Source organism: Notamacropus eugenii, chromosome X (genome assembly GCF_028372415.1).
Source record: "Notamacropus eugenii isolate mMacEug1 chromosome X, mMacEug1.pri_v2, whole genome shotgun sequence".
Lineage (NCBI taxonomy): Eukaryota > Metazoa > Chordata > Mammalia > Diprotodontia > Macropodidae > Notamacropus > Notamacropus eugenii.
In genome coordinates, this window is record NC_092879.1 from 30,801,548 (window position 1) to 30,825,590 (window position 24,043).

General features: G+C 43.1%; 1 protein-coding gene across 8 annotated transcripts in view; it reads left to right on the forward strand.

Moving 5' to 3' along the window:
- Positions 1–24,043, forward strand: part of ACSL4 (acyl-CoA synthetase long chain family member 4) — an 82,279-nt gene that overhangs the window by 38,988 nt on the left and 19,248 nt on the right. For 3 of the 8 annotated variants that reach the window (XM_072626282.1, XM_072626280.1, XM_072626281.1), the window contains 6 exons: positions 2,868–3,107; positions 3,597–3,774; positions 10,253–10,362; positions 11,141–11,279; positions 17,992–18,142; positions 18,379–18,502. In XM_072626282.1, coding sequence (XP_072482383.1) covers positions 2,880–3,107; positions 3,597–3,774; positions 10,253–10,362; positions 11,141–11,279; positions 17,992–18,142; positions 18,379–18,502 — 930 coding nt within the window. In that variant the 5' untranslated portion in view covers positions 2,868–2,879. Of the gene's footprint in view, positions 1–2,581; positions 3,108–3,596; positions 3,775–10,252; positions 10,363–11,140; positions 11,280–17,991; positions 18,143–18,378; positions 18,503–24,043 lie in introns of all 8 variants that reach the window. The other 5 variants (XM_072626276.1, XM_072626277.1, XM_072626278.1 and 2 more) reach the window with 2 other exon arrangements.

Sequence of the window (24,043 nt, forward strand, 5' to 3'; positions counted from 1 at the left end):
CCCTCCCCCCCACCTCTCACCCTGACAACCCTTCTCCCCCACTTCTTACCTGGCCACCCCTCCCCCTACCTCTCACCCTTGCCAGTCTCCCCACCTCTCACCCCTCCCCCCATCTCTTACCTGACCACCTCTCCCCCCACCTCTCACCTGACCAACCCTCCCCCCCACCTCTCACCTCCCACACCTCTCACCTGGCCACCCCTCCCCCTACCTCTCACCCTGACCAACCCTTCCCCCCACCTCTCACCCTGACAACCCTTCCCCCCTACCTCTCACCCTTGCCAGTCCCCCCACCTCTCCCCCCTCCCCCCATCTCTTACCTGACCACCTCTCCCCCCACCTCTCACCTCCCACACCTCTCACCCCTGCCAGCCCTCCCCCCCACACCTCTCATCCCTGCCAGCCCTCACCCCCACTTCTCACTCTGGCCACCCCCTCCACCTCTCACCCTGGCCACCCCTCCCCCCACCTCTCACCCTGGCCATCCCTCACCCCCACCTGTCACCCTGGCCATCCCTCACCCCCACCTGACCCATACCTCTCACACCTGCCAGCCCCTCCCCCACCTCTCACCTGGCCACCCCTCCCCCTACCTCTCACCCTGACCAACCCTCCCCCCCACCTCTCACCCTGACAACCCTTCTCCCCCACTTCTTACCTGGCCACCCCTCCCCCCACCTCTTACCCCTCCCCCCATCTCTTACCTGACCACCTCTCCCCCCACCTCTCACCTGACTACCCCTCCCCCCAACCTCCCACCCTGACCAACCCTCCCCCCCACCTCTCACCCTGACCAACTCTCCCCCTACCTCTCACCTCCCACACCTCTCACCTGGCCACCCCTCCCCCTACCTCTCACCCTGACCACCCCTCCCCCCACCTCTCATCCTGGCCATGCCTCACCCCCACCTGACCCATACCTCTCACCCCACCTCACCCATACCTCTCACCCCACCTCTCACACCTGCCAGCCCCTCCCCCCCACCTCTCACCCTGACAACCCTTCTCCCCCACTTCTTACCTGGCCACCCCTCCCCCTACCTCTCACCCTTGCCAGTCCCCCCACCTCTCACCCCTCCCCCCATCTCTTACCTGACCACCTCTCCCCCCACCTCTCACCTGACCACCCCTCCCCCTACCTCTCACCCTGACCACCCCTCCCCCCACCTCTCACCTGGCCACCCCTCCCCCTACCTCTCACCCTGACCAACCCTCCCCCCCACCTCTCACCCTGACAACCCTTCCCCCCCACCTCTCACCTGGCCACCCCTCCCCCCACCTCTCACCCTTGCCAGTCCCCCCACCTCTCCCCCTCCCCCCATCTCTTACCTGACCACCTCTCCCCCCACCTCTCACCTCCCACACCTCTCACCCCTGCCAGCCCTCACCCCCACTTCTCACTCTGGCCACCCCCTCCACCTCTCACCCTGGCCACCCCTCCCCCCACCTCTCACCCTGGCCATCCCTCATCTCCACCTGACCCCCACCTCTCACCCCTGCCAGCCCTCCCGACCTGTCATCTGACCACCCCTCCCCCCACCTCTCACCTGACCACCCCTCTCCTACCTCTCACTCTAACCACCTCTCCCACCCTCACTCACTGCCCTCTCCCCCAGTTATGCACCTTGGCCAGTTTGCTCATTTGCTCAGGCTGGGTGCTCACCTGGAATGCCTTCCCTCCATGTTACTCCCTATCGAAAGGCCTAACCTAGTTTTCAGAACCCACCTCTTCCTTGAAGCTTTCCCTGGCTAGTCCAGCCCTTAGTGATCCTCTCCCTCCTTCAGAGTACTACAACACCTTTTAACACTTGGGTATTATGTAATTTGTTTGTTTGTTTGTTTCCTGTGTTTCAGACTTGCCTCTCCAACTAGGTTGTTGTGTGCAAGCCCAAGGTTCAGATGTCGGATTTGCGTGTTTGCCCTTTCCCTCCCCCAGGGCAGTGCTGAAGAGATAGGTCCTCTCAGTTACTTGGGCTTTGGGTTGTTCTTTTGGGGCCAGAAGGTAGCAGGCAGACTCAGTTTCCGAGGACTGGATTCTATTCTTATTGTTTTAGAGCTCCGAGCCATTCTGGTAGCTTGGGGCTGTCAGCTGGACACAAATAAGGACAGATCACCTCAAAGAACCATCCACAGAAGTATCCTTGGATAGAATAGAAACTTTCTCTTTGGGTACAACATCTATGACTGTTTTAAGAGTTCTGGTTGTAGTGCAATTATTTCAGAGTCAAATCATTGAACTTTGACCATATTTAACCACATTTACTCATGTAAATCTTTGTTTAGGATTATTCAACTGCCTTGCAGAACAGAAAAAAATTAAAAAAAAAACATTGGTGTACCCTAAAACCTAGAAAAAATAGGCATTTGTTGAAATTAGTTTAAAAAAAATCTTTTTTCCAATAACGAACAAACACGGGATGCTTTTTTCATGCCAGTTATTTCAGCTTTCTGTGTTGTTTCATAATAAGATAGGACTAGGTAAGGACTAAAGCGGTGAAGTTCATGGTGCTGTTACCTGGCTAACTTTCTTTTGTTTTTGTTTTCCCTGCCCTCTGCCTTGGTCCTTTATCTTCGCCCACAGGTGTATTTTATTGTCGGCTTCCAAAGATTACTAACTTCTATCTATAACTTTCAAATTGAACTGCCTTGGCTATCCCGCTGTCCTTATTGCTGCTTCCATTATTGCCTTCTTCAAAGAACACTCAAAACCCAAAGAATAACAAAAGACAAACAGCATTTTTAGAAGTCTTTCCACAATGAAACTTAAGCTAGATATGCTTACCATTATTTTGCTCCCTGTCCACTTGTTAATATACATATACAGTGCCCTTATATTTATTCCATGGTATTTTCTTACCAATGCTAAGAAGAAAAGCACTATGGCAAAACGAATAAAAGCTAAACCCACCTCAAACAAGCCTGGAAGTCCATACCGCTCCGTCACCCACTTCGACTCACTAGCTGTGATCGACATCCCCGGAGCAGACACGCTGGACAAATTGTTTGATCACGCGGTAGCTAAGTTTGGGAAGAAGGACTGTCTCGGGACCAGGGAGCTATTAAGTGAAGAGAATGAAATGCAACCCAATGGAAAAGTGTTTAAAAAGGTAAACTCAGATTTTGTGCTTATAAAAGATAGGTGGTGATTTTTTTTTAAGCAAGGTAAGAGCTTTTAATTTTATTACTATCTTTTATTTTGATATCACCTCCATTTATGAATATGTCCCACCCTGGGAGCCATTCATTGGAGCAAAGAATTTGAAAAGGGGGACTGTGGGGAGAAACCTCAGAAAAGCAGTCCACATCCACCAAGTCTGATGGTCTGATTGTTCCCCTACCCTTGGAGGAGAGTGCATTATTTCCTTACCTTTAAACATGCTATTACTTTGTTACAGAACTTTGTTACTTTTCCTTTGGGTTAACAAAGTAGCTTGCCTGATCTTTTAGAAATGTTTGTAACAAAAAGAAAAAAGAGAAATGCTCATACTGTTTATATTTTAACTGGAGGGTGGTTTTTAAAATACTCCTGGCCTTGAATTGTTTTGTATTTTGCTTGCCTGAGTGACTGTGCCAATTTAAGACTTTTGCTTCAACAGTTAATCCTAGGAAACTATAAATGGATGAACTATGTCGAAGTGAACCAGAGAGTGAATCATTTTGGCATCGGACTTACTGCGTTAGGCCTGAAACCAAAGAGTACAATTGCCATCTTCTGTGAGACCAGGGCAGAATGGATGATTGCAGCACAGACCTGTTTTAAGTATAACTTTCCTCGTGAGTGTTTTGGCCTCTTTCAGTAAAGACATAATTATATCAGTCTTCCTAACTTTCCTGTCTTTCAATTTATGTTTGATGTATTCCTCTCTTTCTCTAAAATCATATCAGTTTAACAGCATTAAACTTTTGACTACAGAATCCATGAATTCCCTAAGAAGCTAGTACTCTTCTCATGACTAAAGTCATGATTTATAGCTGCATTTTCATTTGGCTTGGAACCTTTTCCTGAATTCCTTTTACCAAGTTGTAATCAAAACAGGTTTTTTGTCTTATTAACTACTCTGCATAATTTTATACATTGCTTACTTGGTACAGGGATGAGGAACCTGCAAAGGGCTGCACTTGAGGACCTAGAGGGCCACATGTGGCCTCGAGGCCCCAGGTTCCCCATCCCTGGCCTGGCATCTAGAAGGCACTAAAAAAGGCTTGTTGATTTTATTTGAATCTTTTGGAAGACTTCAGTTCACTTAACTGTTCATCATATATGTATCTTACACATGTGATAAAACTTGAATTGACATGAAATGTATTAGGTAGGAAATTTAAAAAAAGTTTTGTGATCCTTAAATATCTTTCTACAATTCATATAAGAAATAAAATGATTCTCTGATGATAGCTAGTTTATATTACAGAAAAATAATACCTGCCTGTGTCAGATATTTCTAATACCTGCCATAGAGCTGACTCCTGAACCAGACAGCCCCACTAAGTTCCCAAAAGGAATGAATCCATGAGCCAGAACTGACCTGGAATTTGCATGGATATGCTAGTACCTATAGGGTTAATAGTAGAATGGACTGCTCTGGGGAGACCACATCAGGGCCAAATCTATTGACTTCAACTAGAACAAAAATGACTGAGAACATGGACTGGCAGCATCTAGTCATCTCTGATATTGGCAAGAACTGGATTTCTTAGCTGTAAAACAATAGAGGGGAAGAGAGATGGGGTTGGGGAGAATGGGGGAAAGGAGGGAGAGAGATGGGAAAGAGGTGAGGGAGAAGGAAAGAGAGGGAGAGAAAGGGAGACAAGAGGGGGAGGGAAAGAGGGAAGAGAGAGAATGATATAAAGAAATAGAGAACAAGAAAGGGAGACAGAGGAGAGGGAGATGAGGGAAAGTGACACATGTGGACCATAGGGAGAAGCTGAAGGGTAAGGCTAGCATTTCTAAAATTCTGGATGCAGAATAAGCTAATGGAAGATAGTAACTGGGAAGCAGAGTTCTTCAGTGAATAATCTGTTTTTGAAAGCTACAAGGCCAACTCAGACCTTCTTAATAGGTTATGGTTATCTCAGTCTTCACGGCAGCTGTTCCCAAACTTTCTCCCATTTAGAGCATAAGAATTAGTTGATAAATATTATAAATAAGCTTACGAGGCTTTAATCCCTCTCTAAAACATTCAAGTCTCTTCCCGTTTGTACAATGACCCCTCAATTTCCTTCGTGAGGGAAATGGAGGTTTGATAGATGAATTCTAAATTACTTCAGTACTTCCAAAAGACCTATGGTTTTGGTGGCAGGGGTGACTTATTCGCTGACTGCTGATCATCCCCTGCTCTTTGCCTTACTAAATCTTTTTCAGGAGTTGTGATCCAAAAACTTGAACATTTTTGTGGCCAATGTGTTGTAAAGCAGCTGCTGTGGCAGCTTTCTGATGTTAGGGAGATTGGGCCCCAGACAAGAGGCCCCCAGAGCTCATCTCTTTGTTGCAGCCCAGTAAGACCTGCCAGAGTTTGGAGTCCTCTGGCATCATGTTGGAGAACCCAGGGGCACCTCTGCCCTCTGATGAAGCACTTCAATACAACTTGACTGTGGAGAGAAATGCGTTCTTTTTAAATAATCGGGAATATATGCTTTCTAAGCTCCCTTCTTCCATCTCTTAGCCTCTGCACAGACCCCACTCTGGTATGGAAATGCACTCCTTTCTGACTCAATTCTACCTTCTAGAGTCCCTGGCTTCCCTGAAAACTCAACTCAGTTGGTATCTCCTGCCCAAGGCCTCTTCTGCCCTCCCCACTGCCAAGGCCTTCTCCTACAAAGTCCGTAGAAGATAATTTTCTGTGTATGTGCTGGTTCCCCCTGCCTCTACCTGCAAGTAGATCTCTAAGCACTTAAAGAGCTGGGGAAGTTTAGCTTTTGTCTCTATATCTCCAGTGCTTGATACATAGTAGGCACTTACTAAACACTAGTGAAGAATGAAAAGGACCGCACTAAAGACATTTAAGCAGGGGAATGGTCTGTGTATTAAGAAGCTTCTTTGGGGAAGCTATTTAAAGGATGAATTGGAGAGGGGAAAAACTGGAGGCAGAGATACCAGGTAGGGGCCTATTATAATTGTCTAGTGAGGGATAAGTAGGGCCTGAATGGTAGAGGTGGTTTTGCGATTGGATAGAAAGGAAATGATGCAAGAGATGGCATGGAGTTCAAATCAACAAAATTTGGCCATTGGCTAGATGTGGGAAAAGGAATGAGAAGGAAGAATTACAGAATGAGAAGGGAGGGAGGGCATGAGGAAGAAAGAGAGGGAAGGGGGGGGAATCTCAGAGCTCATCTTATCCCACTCATCTGTCAGTGAGAATCTCATATAGAATATTACTGAGAAGGGATCATTCAGTCTTTGCTGAAAGACTTCTGCTGAATAGACTCTTGACAACCTTGTCCACTTTTTTTTGGTTTGTTTTCTTAGTCATTTTGCAGTCATGTCCAACTCTTTGTTGACCCCCCTTTTCTGGAATTTTTTCTTGGCAAAGATACTGGAGTGGTTTTGCCATTTCCTTCTCCAGCTCACTTTACAAATGAGGAAACTGAGGTGAACAGGTTAAGTGATTTGTCTAGAGTTACACAGCTAGTGCCTAAGACTGGATTTAAACCTGGATCTTACTGATTCCAGGCCCAGGACTGTGCCACCTAGCTGCCCCTTTTAGATAGCTCTGATTATTAGGAAGTTTTTCTAAATCTGAATTTCTACAATGTCTACCCATTCTTCTATTTCTTGAAGCAGTCCTCAGATGGCTTGAACATGAGGTTGTTCATCAGCCTCAACACCCTTTTCTGGTTGTTCTTCTTGCATTGCAACCCCCTGAGCTGAACACCACTCTCCAAATGCCCTCTGTCCCAGACAGAGGATGGGGGTGGGAAATGTAACCTGCCTAGGAAACATGCCTTCTCTCTGAATAGAAGGCTGCCATATCACATTTGTTATTAGGTTTGCAGTCCAAAAATGCCAAGCCTACTGCTTAGCCACAATGCCTTTGGCTTGTTCTTGTAGATGTGATTTTGAGCCCAAGTGTAAAACTTTATATTTACCCCTCTTCAGTTTCAACTTTGTGAAACTAGCCTGTCAGTTGGGTCCTTTGGGATCCTGACTCTGTCACCCAGAAAGCACATTATTCTCCTTGGCAGCCTTGTGCCACTCACATTTGACAAGCATGTTGTCTGTATCTTTCTCCAGGTCCAGCAACAGACCTAAGGGAGAAAATAAATCAAAGTTTAGGTTTCATCTCTGACTTGACAGCATGAACAGTTTCAGATACACTGAACTCTTAACTCTAGCCAACATTTTCCCTAGTCCACAAGAATAACATGAGAGTCGTTATCACATTCATTGTTTAAAGTCTCTCGCTGAAGTGCAATCTAAAGGTCTAGTATCTCTGTCAACAAAGGAAGGGAAGTTAGTCTGTCCTGACCTGTACTTGATTCAATCATTCTCTCTCTTTCCGAGGTGTTCACTAACCTTCCCTTTAATAAGTTATTCCAGAATTTTGTCAGGAATCTGTCATTTACTGACCTGTAGTACACAGACTCCATTTCCGAAAATCACTTATGTGCCCTTAATTCTCTGGTATCTCTCCCATTCTCTGTGACTCATCAGTCACACTTGGCAACTCTTTCAGTGCCCTGGCCTTGTAGCTAGAAAAGGGCTAGTTGCTTTCCTGGAATTTCCTATAATCTCCCAGTTAGGCATTTGTGTTCTGTCCTTGCCAGCTGGGGGGGGTGGGGCATTTTCCTGAGGAGAAATAGAACAACTCTACTTTTGCCATCATCTGTTATTGCCCCATCTGAGACTTCAGAATCAATTTAGCAAGCGTATATTAAAATATTCTATGTGCAAAAGCAAACACCATGCACTGGGGACACAGTGACAAAAGCAAAAGCAGCCACTACCTTTGATAAGCTTCCATTCTGCTGGCATCTCCAACAGGCAGACAGATAAGTACCTCCATGATAGTTTGAGGAGGACTAAGAACTAGGAGGATGGAGAAAGCCTTCCTGTGGGAAGCAATATCCAAGCAGAATCTTGAAGAAGGCAGAGGTAAGGAGGAAGGGTCTTCTAGTCATAGGACACAGATGTTGATCTTAGGGAACAGCAAGTAGTATACTTTGGCTGTAGCAATATCATCATTGTGAAAACCCTTTTGGAAAGGAGAGACTGGAAGTAGGGCAACCAATTAGCAAGTAGTTGCAGTAGCCTAGGTGGGAGGTTAGAATGGCCAGAATGTTGACTGTGTGAATGGAGAAAAGGGGACATATGCAGGAGAATTGACAAGATCTGACAAGTGAATATGATCCTTAAGAATCAAAGAGTCAAGGATCATCTCAGATATTACAAACCTGGCTAACAAGATGATGAATTCTAGGTTCATGAACAGAAATAGGGGAGTTTGAAGGAGGGGCAAACATAGGTGGAAGATAATGAGTTAATTTTAGATACGCTGATTTGACATGCTGAGACATTCTGATGGAGATGTCCAGCAGACAGATGAGGGACTGGAATTTGTAGATGAGATCAGGGCTGTATGTGTAGATTTGGGAATCTTCTGCTTAGAGGTAAATGAACCTATGGGTGCTGACAAGATCACCAAAAGGGGATACATATACACGTAATTATATGTATATACATTTGCACATGAGTTTTGTGTATATATCCACACATCTAACGTATATGAGAGGAAGGTGATCGAGACAAAGTCTTGAGAGACATTTAATGAGTAGGAGATTGAGGAAGCCTAACTAAAGGGACGGAAAAGGACCAGTCTCACAAAAAGGCCAAGGGAGGAAAGAGTTTGGGGAGATAAGGGAGATGGCCAAGATTGTTGAGAGCTGCAGAGGGATTATGGAGAGTAAGGCCTCCCTGAGGAAAGGTCCTAGGATTGAACCCTTGACCTTAGATCAGTTACAGTAGAGCGGTAAGATCACAAGTCAGATTTCAGGGGGTGCACAGTATAAGGAAGTGAGACCATGAGTATAATCAACTTTTTCTATGAATTTGTCTATGAAATAGAGGAGAGATATGAGATGCTAGCTTAGTGGGGACAGCAGAGTCAAATGAATTGTTTTTGAGGATGGAGGAGCCCTGAACATGGTGCTAATGGAAAGAAAAAAGCCAGGCAATGAGGAAAGACTAAATATGAGGGAGAGGAGCTGACCAAAGGGGCAAGCTTCCAGAGGATGGTTGAGGCATTGGGACCAAAGGCATAAGCCGATGGTTGTTAAAGAAAAGGGCCACCTCTTCATTAGCTATTGGAGCAAAGGAGGAGAAAATTGGAGATTATATAGTGGGAGTTTTGAGATGTAGCATAAGGAAAAAGAGAGAACATGTGATCCATGACCTCTTTCCTCAGTAAAGGAGGTGAGAATTTAGAACAGCTGCTCTGGAAAACACAGTAGAATCAATCAAGGCAGAGTAAAAAGATTGCCATTAGCAGTGAGAGGGTCACTTGTGGTAAGATAACAAATTTGTAACAGACCCAATCAGTACAGATGGGTGACCTTCTCCAGAGGCTTTCAGGGACTTGCAAGTAAGATTCTGAACACAGGCCTTTAGATTCCCAATCTAATGCTTTCTGTTATATCATGGGCAAGCTATTCCTTCTGATCACTTACCACCATAGTACAGGTCCTCATCATCTCTTCACTGACCTATTACAGTAGCCTCCCATGTCTTCCCATCTCTATTTCCCTCCCCAACCCCATTTTGTCTCTCCTACTGCTGCTAGAATGCACATCAGTCTGATCATTCATGGCCCCCCATAATATGGCCTCAGCCTATCTTTTTAAGCTTTATTTTTATGTCTATACTTTACATAAAGTGGATTCACACACCCATCCAATAGTGTCCTATGTCTTTGCACCTCCACGTCTTTTCTCATGTTATTCCAAGTCTTTACTTGGCATGCCTTCTTTTGCTCTCTGACCTGTTGAATTCCTATTCTTTCTTTAAAGTGCAATACATGACTACCTTCTTCAAGAAACTTGACATATCTCCCATTCCATGTAATAGTAAGATTCCCTCTCCTCTGTTACAGAACATTTTTGTTTATATCAGACAATATTACCAAAGCCACAGAATAGAGAAGTCTTGTCTGACTTTAATATCTCCCTTCACATGATTGGCATGTTATAAAAGTTTGTTGATTAAGATCTTTGTTTACAACGTTCTGCTGGTTGATTATTTTTCCCTATGTTTATCTGTCAGTTGTAACTCTATATGCAACTCTTGGCAAAGACGCTGTAATCCATGGGCTGAACGAATCAGAAGCATCCTATCTGATTACTAGTGTTGAACTTCTAGAAAGCAAACTTAAGGTAAGTGAGAAATCTACATGTTCTTTCCCAGTTTGTATTCTGGGTTGTATCTGCTTCCACAGAAGCCTGAACTAAAGGTGATCCTGTCTTCTCAAAGGCTGCACCCATGAGCCCATATCTGGCAGCACCCACTACCCACATGAAAAGCTTTAGGTTGGGCCCCACTCTGGCTGGTGCTGAAGGACTAGAGTGACTCGTGTGGCCACATTGAAGTGGTTGGTCCCAGCAATTCTGGAAGATCCTTAATTGTAAGTCATAGAGGCTGTGATTTGTGGTGTTGAAGGAAAGGAGCTACCTCATCAGAATTACAGTATAAGAATCATCCAATGATAATATCAAGTGATTTTTAACGTACAGTTCATAGGCTCATATATTGATTTAGTGCTAGGAAGGACCTCCAGAGGCCATCTAGTCCAATTCCTTCATTTGACAGGCAAGAAAATGGAGGCCAAAAGGTTAAATAACTTGTGTGAGGTCACAAAAGTAGTGAGTGATAGACTTTCATATGTGCAGAGTGTCTTATATAGCTTATTTCTTTTTTATCCCCATTTTTCAAATGGGGAAACTGAGGCTCATAGACACTAAGTTAACAGAGACTTTAATGTTTGCAAAACATTTTGCATACTTTCTCATTATCATCATCCCCATTTTACAGAAGGGGAAACTGAGGTTCATTGAGGGTAAGTGACTTGCCTAGGGTCACAGAGCCAGTAAATGTCTGAGACAGGATTTTGACTTGTACTTAAAATAATTGCTAAGGTTTCTTTCCATTTCATAGACCGCGCTGGTAGACATCAACTGTGTTCAACATATCATCTATGTGGGTAATAAAACTATTGATAAATCAGAATACCCTAAAGGATTTGAGATTCATAGCATGCATTCCGTGGAAGAGTTGGGATCTAAGCCAGAAAATGGTAAGTAATAGAGTTTTTAAATCTAGTTAATGGGGCTTTTCACACCCTATGATTTGTATAAAATACACAGAAAGAGGTCTAACTTTAAACTGGGGATGAGATTTTTTTCCCCTCCCTTTTATTAGTTATTAAACATTTTTTAAATTTTGAGTTCCAAATTCTCTCCCTCCCATGCCCTGCCCTGCCCCTAAGAAGACATGCATACATGTGAAATCATGTAAAACATTTCCATATTAGCCATATTGCAAAAAAAAAAAAAAAAAAAGCATTCTACTTCAGTCTGTACTCAGTGTTCATCAGTTCTCTCTCTGGAGGTGGATAGCATTTTCCAACATGAGTCCTTCGGAATGGTCTTAGATCATTGGATTGATCAGTTCTTCCCCTTTTAAAATTAATTAGTATAATACAAATTAGACTACGTGGGAATTATTGTTTTTCTTCTTTCAGAAAGATAACTGCCCTTTCCTTAAAGGAGGAAGGAAAAAAAAAACCAAAACCATGTTCTGACTTAGGAATTCTTGCTCATTGAGTTTTTGTTTCCCTGGTACCCTTTGCTTCCTCAGGCAAATTTCCTAAGCACCTAACGCCCACGCCCACCCTCACCCCTGCTTGATAAGTCACATATTTTTTAAATGATTTTTATTAACTAATCTCAAGTAGCAATGTTGATTTTTCTTTTTTTGACTCGATATCTTTTGGTTTTATGTCACCTCTTTCCTGGTATATCCTTCTCCCTACCCTCCCTGAGAACCATTCCTTCTACAAAGAAAAAAATAGAATAGACAGTCCCACCAAACTGGAGGCCCTAAGTGCTTTGAAATGAGGGAGTTTTCCAAGCCCTCAAAATAATCGTCAGATTTCATTCTGGGACTTGCTCTACTTCTAATTTGAAACAAGTTCACAGAACTAAACTACTCTTGCCTTCTTATCTCTGACTATAAAATTAGAGGGTTTGGGGTTTTTTTTTCTCTCCCCTTTGGTAGAAAATACCACAAGATTTCAAAGTAAAAGTTTGGTTAATATAATGTATGTATTATTTGCATAGGCAAAAGCTGAAGGGCCAGGGCTCCTTGGAGCAGCAAATAATTTAAGTAATGCTCCCAGCCGAGGGGAAAAAAAACCCAGCACAATCTCAATGGGACCCCAGTAAACTAACCAGAAAATTCAAGTAGCAGGTGATCTAATCAAAGAAGCACAGAAATATTAATTGGATCAGAAGTCACCTAGCCCAGTCAATATCAGAACAGACCTCAAAGAAGGCCTGGGTCCACCAAGGGCTATCCCTACCTCCTGAGGCTGCCCATTCTTCTTTTGGACAGCTCCAGTTGTTAGAAAATGGTTTCTTCCATTGAGCTGAAATCTAACCTTCTGTAACTTCAACTCATTGGTCTTGAATCATCCGAGATCAAGTAGGACAAGTCTTATCTCTCCCCACCATGAGTCCTTTCAATACTTGAAGGCAATTATCACAATTATACTTTGGGGCTGATCATTCAGCCAGGTCTAAAGCCAAAAAAAAACAAAACAAAACAAAACTGTGCTCATATAGGACATATCTCTTCATCTTCATGTTGAAATCTAGATATACTGTGTCCATAGCATTCCTTTGATCTACAAGTCAAATAGTCCTGATCAAAAAAGAAAGAAAGGAAATTGTTAGTTTGGCATAATCTAGCTGGCTTCCTTTTCTAAGTGGTCGTTATCTCTTTAGAATCTATTCTAGAATTTTGCCAAGTATAGAAGCTGAGCTTAATGGTCACTAGTGTGCAGAAGGATAAATCCTTCCCTTTTTTAGGAAATTGGGGCATTTTATCTTCCTCATTTCTGTGGTACCTCTATTGCCTCTTTGATCTTTCAAAAAAAAATTCCCAGAAATACCTCAGCACTCACATTTCAGTATCTAGGATGTAGGTTGTCTTAGGCCTAGTAACTTGAAGTCATTGAGGGCAGCTAGGTTCTTTCATCTTCTTACATCTAGGGTTTTAAATCCCTGTTGACCATTTTTGTTCTGTCCTTTTTAACCCAAAGACCTTTCTCCCTGGTAGAGAAGAAAAATTGAGTTGAATAGGCATTTTTTGTCTGTTATCATTGACCCCATCTTCCTTGTTTGAGCTCACTCTCACCCTCCCCCAGCTTTTTACCAGCCTTTTTTGTGCCCCTTGACTTTTGTCACCAGCTCTGGCTCCCATGCTTTAGAGGTTCCAATGCTATTCTTACCAGACCCCATACCACCCTTTGGCAGTCATCTCTACTTAGCTGCCTCTGTCTCTGTTTCTCTCTCTCTCTCTCTTTTGAAATTCTCCGGGTAACCACATTTCTTTTCCTAATCAGAGTTGTTTCTGCTGATGTTTTCAGGATTTCACGACTCCCTCATACCTCTTGGGCTGAGGTTCTCTGCCCTCAGAATCGTACCAATCCTTTCCTCCAATCATTTTAAAATAAACCTTCCACAAATCTAGGGTACCGGACTCCACTCCAACTCCCCCCCCCCCCCCCGCCTCTGCAGGGGTGTCTATGAGCAAGCCAGAGTGACTTTGGACAAAGCAGAGAAAGCTCTCAGAGGTGTTTGGACAGTTGAAGTTCCTTTTCAGGCCTATAGTGCAGCTCCACATCAGCCTTGGGATCCTTCTGCTTTTGTATTTTCTCTCCTAAGTGGCCTGGAGCATTAGCTCCATGATGATGAAGTCACCTGCTTCTCCCTTGGTTGGGCCTCATCTGAATGTGTGTATCAGTAAGTGCCCCAACATACCCAAGGGGACCTGCTATCACAGGTTCTTAGATCTGCATTTATAAAATGAAAGGCCACTTTTGAGTGGTCAACAATCAACTTTAATTAGTTCAATCAAATGCTTTCAGACACATCTTTTTATCTTTTACATTTCCAAAGTTACCAAGCCTCCTATCTACTCAGCAGAGAAAATACAGAGGAATTATCAACAGACAGGGCTCTACTGCTTGAATCAGAGCAACATTGCTACACACTTTACATGCATTCTTGGATGAGAGAGCCTTTACTTCTGAGCAGTCAGGGGTGAGGGGGGTTACTCAGAGTCTCCACCAGGAAATCACAAGTTCCTTCTCATAAGCGAACCCCCCAAGTAAAATACCAACCTCTTAGTATATATAACAAAAAGACTCAGCTACCTATTGGCTCAGTCAGTAGGCCTGAATCCTTCATATTCACCACAGCTGTGAACTATCAGGGTTCAAAGGTGACTGAACCTTCAGGTGCTCACAATTCAGCCTGAGCCTGGAAAACAACTCCAAACAAATCCCATTTTGCTTGCTGTTATACAATGTGCTGTGTTGTTTTCCTAGATTTCTCCACATCTTTTTAATATTTAGGGATCTGCGACCATCTCTTTTATCTAGTCTGTCCCTTTTGAATAAAATTATATCCTCATAGGAATTTAACCTCAGACATTTACTAACTGTATGACTGAGCAAGTCACATCCCCCGTTTGCCTCAGTTGCCTCATCTGCAAAATGAGCTGAAGGAAATGGCAAATGACTCCAGTATCTTTGCCAAGAAAATTCCAAATGGGGTCACAGACTCAGACATAACTGAAACAACCATATCCTCACAGGAGAGTGAGCAGGATGGAGTGGGTAAGGATCCTTCTGTAGCATCAGCCTAAGCTAGGTTCAGGTACTGACTCTGGGCTTAACCTCTTAGGGTTCTAGGTAACCCTCTAGGACAGTCCATTTGGTCAACGCAGCTGAGCACCTGGTTTTGTATGGCCTGTGAGCATTTAAAAGCATACAAGCAGCACAGAAGCAGGTCCTGGGCTGGATGTGGCCCAAAGGCTCAGTGTTTAGCCACCTAGCTCTAGGCCTAGAATTTGCATGTGGGATTTCCTCACCAATAGTTCCCTATACAGTGGATCATAGCTCCAATCTAAAAGAAAACTGAAGCAAAGAAGCCCTTCTTCCCTAGCCATGCCTTTTAAAAAAAGAAAATTATTTATTCTGGCTTTGTCTTTTTAATCATGTTTTATGGACATCATTTTTTTCTCTAACCTTCATTTCCAATCCGCTGTTGCCTTGTACATTTATCTCTCAAGAATTCCCTCATGCCAAGACACCCCAGGGCTATTAACCACCATATTCTCAGTCATCTGTTACCATGCCCAAACCTACCTGTACCTTCTGAAGCCACTAACTGTGGCTTGGCAACACTTTCTAGTTTTGTGTCAGTGATAAAATGGCCCCACATTCTCTGGTTCCCCAGCAGACATGGTCCTCAAATGGCCGTCTCAGCTCAGTCACACCCCAGATCTAGACTGGGAAGACAGCTCAGGCAACAAAGACCTTTCCTCAAGTCCTTATTGGGGAGGCCCAGATTTACTAAATGGCCTCTGGCCTGAGAACCCTAGTAAAGCCATATCCTTGGGCCCCAGGGCTTCTTTCCCAGTGAGGCCAAGCTCCTCCCTCCACAGCCAGAGCCTTGAACCTGCATGCTTACCTTCAAGTGCTCAGTGGGCCTCCTTTGCATCTGGGCTACAGTGTCCTTCCACTTCTACTTGATAAAAGGGTCTCCAGCTACTTGAGATTCCTTTTCTTTCCCTTTTGAAAGAATGGAAGACCACTTGTTCAGTTGTGTCTGACCCTTTTGGGGGTTTTCTTGGCAGAGATACTGGACTGGTTTGCCATTTCCTTCTTCCAGCTCATTTTACAGATAAGGAAACTGAGGCAAACAGGGTGAAGCAACTTGCCCAGGGTCACGCAGCTAGGAAGTGTCTGAGGCCATATTGAAACTCATAAAGATGAGTCTTCCTGACTCCAGGCCTGGCATTCTGTCCACTGAGCCACCTAGCTGTCCATCTTGCAGATGAGATGCAGTTCAGTTGGCCCTGACCAGTTCCAACACTCACACAAGATACCCATTGTAAGCTACTTTAGCAACCCACAAAAGTCAGAGCTTCCCTTTACAGAAGAAGAATACTTCATTAGTAATCTGGGGTAGAGGGAGGTTTTTCAATGCCCTGCACCTTCTTCTCTAGAAGGGAAATGATCCTTCACTTGGTACCTCTCTAGCCATGACTCAGTACTGGCAGAGACATAAACCCAGGACATTCTCTGCTGGGGAGAGGGCCTGGACCTGTAATTTCATTGATATGGGGAACTCCTGGAAAAGAATCTCCTCCCAATCCAGGTCAGCACTTTCTCTGGCCTCTACAGCCTCGGGGACCCATCGAGAGCACCCAGAAGGGATGGGCTTGACCTATGGTTTCACAGCCAGGCTGGATCAGAGGAGAGACTTGAACTCAGGTCCTGTTGGTTCCAAGGCCAGCTCTCCATTCACTCAGCATTGCCTTATGTCCTTCTCTGATGAGGATGACTGCCAGATTCCCCTTGCCTTCCAGACATAGTAGAAACAAGGGCCTCTGTCCTTGCTCCAGCCCACCCTCAGCACTCAGCTTCTCCTCCTTGAGCAAGGCCTCATTTATTGGGTTTTCCCTGCAGCAACTGACTGGAATAGGTGATTAACAGGTTCCTGCTATGAGAAAGAGAAGCTACCCTCAGCTGTCTTGCCTGAGAAAGTCTCAAGCCAACAGAAAAGAGTTAGCAGCCAGGCTTTCTCTAATTAGCTGGTGAGATGCCCCACTCTCCTCTCTATTCCCACAGATTTCATCTACCTTGGCTTCCCTGGCTGCAATTCATTAAATCTAGCAAGCATTCAAGAGCCTGCTGTGTGCCATGCCCTCTCCTCTGTAATTTGTGCTACTGAACTAATAAGTCCTAATATCAACTAATATATATAATTTATAATATATAAAATATTATATAGCATATATAATATATAAATGTAGGGGAGGAATAGTTTGGTTTTACAGAGTACATGGGGGTAAAACCAAAAAAAATCCCATAAACTTTCCCCAGCTATTTATCTCACCATTGAGAAGGGTGTGTGTGTGTGTGTGTGTGTGTGTGTGTGTGTGTGTGTGTGTGTGTGTGTGTGTGTGTGTGTGTGTGTGTGTGTGTGTGTGTGTGTGTGTGTGTGTGATAAAAGTAATGCAGGTAATGCATCTTGCTGTAGCCTTTAAGCTTTTCAAAGTTCTTTCCAACCACTGCATGAAGAGCCCCCTCTTAAAGGAAAAACCAAGTAGATGTGTTTATTTGATTTTGTTGAGGCCCAAGGAAGTATTTTGCCTTGCATACTTAGGGATCTTTTTGTTTTGAGGTAGAACATAAATGGAATTGGTGCCTGGAGCTCATGATTAGACCTAGATGGGGAGCTGGGCCTCAGCTATTTCAGTGAGCAGTCACAGGGGCCTGCCTTGTAGCAGTTTTTGGCAGACACATCTCTGAGAATGAGCTCCAATGGCCTGTGTTCTCCCATGAGCCATCAGTTAGTTGTGGGGTCTGGTTCTGTGGTTGTTGTTGTTTGCAGTATCGAAAAACAGATGCTGAAAATGATTGTTGAGGGAAGAGGGGAACAGGGAACGGAAGAAAGAAACCAATTGTCCCTGATTATAAGGCCAGCCAGAACAAAGGTTCACATATCCAACCCTTTCTCAGCCCTCTCTAAAGGGAGGATCTGACCTTTGAGTACCTTACAATGGGCATCTTGTGGTCATATGGGGCCTGGGCTGGGCCAGTTGGAGTGCATCTGGTCTGCAGGGTGCCGTTTAGAACTTGTTCTCCTGTTGCCATTAGCATGATAATCTGTTTGAATTGAAGAAAGTGTGACTCTTTTTCTGTCTTCTAGCAAACATTCTTCCAAATAGACCATCTCCCTCTGACCTGGCTATCGTGATGTATACCAGCGGCTCCACCGGCAGACCTAAGGGAGTGATGATGCATCACAGCAATCTGATAGCTGGAATGACGGGCCAGTGTGAGAGAATTCCTGGGCTCGGGTAAGGATTCTTCAGCCCTATCTGTGTGTGACCAAGAGCCCTGCAATTATGTTTGCCATTTACTAGACCTGGGACTTTGTAGTTTATTTATAATAAAAGGTATTATAATATTATAAATATTGTATATTATTAATAAATAATATATTATTACAATATTATAATGACACTTATTTTCATTTTTTCCCAATTTGAAATGCCTTGACAGAATTTTAATACTAGTCTTCTTTCCCTTTCAGCCCAAAGGACACCTACATTGGCTACTTACCTTTGGCTCATGTGTTAGAATTGACAGCAGAAATATCATGCTTTACCTATGGCTGCAGAATTGGATACTCTTCTCCTCTTACACTCTCAGATCAGGTAACAAATCTTTCAGTTCCTTGGCTCAATTATCTTGAGCTGGTTTGTTTTGCTAATAACACATTATTGGAGAGCAAGAGATACTCTAGTTCAACAACAAGTTTCTCTTGTGACTCTTCTCATGACTTTAGTGGTCTGTGGTATGATGGACAGATGACTTATGAAAGCATGATTTTTTCTATGAATGTTTAAATTATTTCAAAACTCACTTGAATTTTCTTTTTCAACCAAGACTATAGAAACAAGAGCAGTTGGACATTTTCAGATATTTGTCCCGTGGACACATTTTAGGGGGAATACATCTTTGTGTCAATTCAAGACATCTAAAGAACCTTATAAGATACTTTCACTTATGGCTTAGAGATGGAGTGGTTCGTCCCTATCTATGCCCTCCATAAGCTACTGCTAGCACTAGAATTAAAACATGTACCCACATGGACAGCTCAGCTCCTAACTTGCAATTGTGATTGGGAACTTGCAATGTTCCCAAACTGACAGTTGACCTCAGCTACCTGAGGGAAGTTGATTCATCAGTTTCGAGCACATCTCAAACCACTTTTAGTGGCTTGTTGTTTTTTCAGTCATGCCTGACTTGCTGTGACCCCATTTGGGGTTTTCTTGGCAGAGATACTAGAGTGGTTTACCATTTCCTTCGCCAGCTCATTTGACAGATGAGGAAACTGAGGCAAACAGCGTTTAAATGGCTTGCCCATGGTCGCATAACTAGTAAGTGTCTAAAGCTGGATTTGAACTCAGGAAGATGATGAGTCTTCCTGATTCCGGATCCACCACTCTATCCATTGCACCACATAGCTATCCTGGTGGCTGCTTATACATCTAATCTAATCTTTCTCTCTTTTTTCCCACTAGAGTAAATATTACTGTAGAAAAGCATTAATCAGAAATCCAGAAAGAGCTGAAGGGACAGGGAATGTTTAACCTGCAACTAGAAAACTCATCACACACAGTTCTGGCTTACAAAGCACACTGCTCCTCCCACTTTCCACCACATTTTTCAGCCTTCTAGGTCCAAAAGTGGTACTACTGCCCAAGGGGAATGACATCCTCCTTCTCTATCTTCCACAACTTCTCTCCTCTTCCTCCTTTGAAACCAAGTCAGGGGGCAGGGTATGACCCCATTGCGATAGGTACAAGATAATTCCTAGCATTATGAGTGGGAACTCAGAAATCAAACCTGTCTACCTTTTATAGCTCTTCTATACTTGAGTATTTTGATGGATCCATGATCTCATCAATGCGGTTATTCTTTCTGCTGGTGCTAATTGCAACCCATGCATGCTATTTCATCTCCCATAACTCTTCTTCATGTGTGGATCCCCAGGAAATCCACTGAACATACGGAGGAGGCCTTTAGATGTCACCATTATTTCTGTGATTCTGTTCTATTCCTTACATACTGTCTTTGCCTGGCTCTACCAAATAAGAAAGACGTAGAATGTGGACCCAGTGGAGAACAGTTTGTTACTCAAGGGCTGAGCCTAGCTACTTTCAAAGAGGCTAATCATAGAACCTTAGAGTTAAAACAGATCCCAGAGGTCGGCCACTCCAAACCTGTCTTCAAACACAAATCCCCCATGCTCCAGCATCATCTGACACAGGTAGCCACTCATTGCTAGACTTCCAATCAGGGGAAACCCATCACCTCTTGAGAAAGTCTTTCCCAAAGCTCTCCAAAAATGTAGAGCCAAAGTCTGCCACTTTGTAACTTTGATCTGTTATTCCTTAGCTCTTTCCTCTAGGGCCAAACCACTTGCTAGTTCCATGTGACTGTCCTTCAAATACTTGAAGACAGCTGTTACATTATCTTCTCTCCTCCATGCTAAACATCTCCAGCCCCATCACCAGACTGATTGCCTTCCTCTGAACTCTCTCCTGCTGATCTATGACCTTTCTACAATATGGCATCCCAAACTGCACACAGTGCCCCAAGTTTGGTCTGACTAAGACAGGGTGCTGTGAACCTATCTGCTCCATCATGTTAGCCATTATGCTTAATGGCACAATGAAGCCTAAGAGTTTATTGGCCTTTGGGTTGCCATTGCACACTGCTGACATGGTGAACTAACAGTTCACTGAGTGCCTCAGATCTTTTTCAGATGAACAGCTATCATCACCAATTTGGTCCTAAGTAACAAATTTGTAGACCGACAACTCTTGATGACCACCCCCTTATAGAATGGTTATGGAAGGGTTAAAGTCTGTGGTTATATGGAAGAAGGTACCCATACTGACAAAAATATAGGCCCTTGAAGAATTGGAGGGGTGGACTAGGCAAGGTGTCTAACCTGTCTTTCTAATGGTGTTTCTATGTGGAAATGTCTTCTGACTTTCAATATACATACTTACAAGTGAACTTTTGGAATATAACCTGTGTTAGGGACTACCTCACAGGCACATATTGTTATAGTTAGATGCATTATTAAGTTAAAAGATCAAATTTTAAGCCTGTTCCAATATTAATGGAAAGCAAGACAGATTAGTTTCATTATGTAAATGATGAAACAAAACTTAAACTTCATCTGGTGAAACTAAAGTAGTGGTGAATTAGTCTGAGAGCCTAGTTGTTAATGACTGCATGTTTTCTTTTGGGGTTTTAGTTATTAAAATTCTTCCCAGTTTTAATCTTAATTTATAACTGCATGTAAAGGGAAGAAGCCTATAATGTTTTGTGGTTACTGAAAAGGAAAAAAATCTTGCAGTAGTCTAAGACTGTTGTAGGGTTTTCCCTCATAGGAAGTTTGGAAACCAGCCACAAGTAGCCCATTTCTTCTGTTCCTTCCTGGAAACAATAGTTCCAGTCTGGGGAACACAAAGAAATTTGAAATTGTTGATGGCCTGGCTTTTTCCATTCAGTAATTTAAGTATGACAGTGGAAGCCTTTTATAAAGGAGACTTTAAGGGACGTATGCTTGTCTTATTGGTTAGCTGTATTATAATGAATCCCTAATCCTTCTAGAAAGCCGAAGTTCTAAAACTCCCTAGGAAATGAAATGGTGGAGGCAGATCTCCCTCCCATTCTCCTCCCTTCCCCCTTAAGAAGTAAATTAGTAGAGCTGCTGACTTTCCTTTTTCTTGGTCAATATGTGCTGCTCTGCTGTACTTTAACAACTGTAAAAGGGAATACGATGAAAAACTAGTGATCATATTTGGGATAATCCACAAGGGGGGGAGGCTGTGCCTGACAGAATCTGGTCACTGTCTGCAGCAGCTGCTGATCCCCAGGAGTCTCCAAGCCCTTGGGGGTGGCACGTGAAGAACCATCCTTTTCTCTCCCATAGCCCAAGTCTTCATATTTTCCTGTTATGTTCATCTCTTTTTTCCCCTCCAGTGGACCTTTTTTCCACTTATCTCACCATCCTTTTGAAGCTAGACAAAATCAGAGTAGCCCAGGAGCCACAATATCTTCCATGAACAGTGCTTCTAGAAATATCAGGCCTTGAAAGGAGCCTGACCGTATTTCCTGTTTCTCTTATTAGATATGGTTTAAGCTGGGCAATGTCCAAATCTACAGAATAACAAGGTTCTCTATGACAGGCAGACTTGAAAGCCAGCTAAGCCAGACCTTCTTGAGATTATTTGTAGATATTTGTGACAGACACATCTACTCATGTTTCTATAAGCAACAGTGGTAGAAGCACCAAATTAGGACTTGGCTCCTACCATACGATAGTTGGTGTACTGTATGAAGTAGTAACGGTAATGGTGCTCAAGGTGGAGTCAGAAAAGAGTAATAGAATTTCTGCAGGATAAACTTGGAAAGGTTTTTAGGCTATTTCAAAAAGGGGAGATCTCAGAAGAGAAAGATCATAGATGAGCGTTCTACCCAAAAAGACAAAGGTTCCCAACTACCGGTCCATGGGCCTTTTTCCCCTAAATTATACAAAATGCTCATGTATGTAATATCTCAAAAAAATTTGATGTTTTGCATCTCACTTTTAATTGAGTTCATATTTCTAAATTTTAATTGTTAATTTTAAAAAGTTACTTTTTAGGCTTGATGGGTAAAAAGTAATTCTTTATGATTGAGCTTTAAATATTTGCCTTTTAAACAGTTCCCAGCATTTTCACCCTAATAAAATATGCTCAGCACCCCGGTGGTGCTATAATGTGTGTTGTATCTGTATATGTAATCTGTATATGGGTTGAGAGGTGTTCTTCATGAAAACTTTAGAAGGGATAGATTTGCTTTTGTATATGATTTTCTACAATCAGATACACTTTAAAATCAGTGGGCTTCCAGTGATGCTAGATGGCCTTATTAAATCAGGGAATGCTATGATCTCAGAAAAGTATAAATTACAAATAATGTGAAGGACAATGATAAGGTGCATGGTGGATAGATATATTACCAGTAATGACTTATACCTGAGAAGATAGTAAAAGGCATCATCATTATTGGGCATTTAGCTAACCAGAATCAGAGATGGGCCAGTAATATAAGGACCAATGGATAGCCTATGTTGTCTGAGCATTTGTGAGATATTCAGAGAATAGACTAGCACTTATGTGTCAGGCATTGTGCCCTAGGGATAGAAAACCAACAATAAAATGCTCCCTAACTGCAAGGAGCTTACTTACATTTTATTGGACAAAGAGCACTAGGTATTGGGAGGTTGAGAATGGAGATGCCGTATGAGTTGTATTTGAAAGGAAGCCAAGGATTCTGAGGCAAGGAAGATGGAAGGGAATACATTCCTCAGGCTTACACAAAAACATAGAGACAGGAGATGGAATGTTGTGTGTGAGGAAGAGCAAGAAGGCTAGATTGACTGGACCACTGAGGGTGTGTGTTGGGTTAGGGGAGGAGTAATGTATAGACTTAGAAAGGTAGGTTGGGATCCAAAACAGCCCTGAAGGACTTAGGATGAAAAATACTCTCCATCCCCAGGCAAAGACCAGATGGTGGCTGAAGGCAGATTGAAGCAGACTTTTTAAACTTTCTTTTTCTTGAAGTTTTTTTTATCTATGTTTTCTTTCACAACATGATAATTATGGAAATGTTTTGCTTGACTGCACATTTATAGCCTATATGGAAATCCTTGCCTTCTCAATGAAGGAGGGGTGGGAGGAAAGGAGAGAATTTGGAACTCACAAGTTTTAAAAACAAACATTAAAAATTATTTTTACATGTAACTGGGGAAAAATAAGATACTAAATATATTTTTTTAAAAAAGTAGGTTGGAACTATGTTCAAAAGGGACTTTAAATGCCAAATAGAAAAGTTTGTATTTGATCTTTAGAGGTGAAAGGGAGCCATTGAAGTTTATTGAGTAAGGGAGTCACATGGTCACATTTGTGCTTTGACAGATGCATGGAAAGAGGAGAGACTTAAGGCAGGCAAACCAAATTGGAAGCTATTCTGATAGTCCACTTAAGAGGTAATCAAGGCCAGAACTAGAGTGGTGGCTATATGAATGGAGCAAAGGAGCCAGATCCAAGACATGATGTGGAGGGAGAATCAACAAGTCTTAAGAAACTGATTGGATGTGAGTGAGATGGAGGAGTTGAGGATGACTCCAA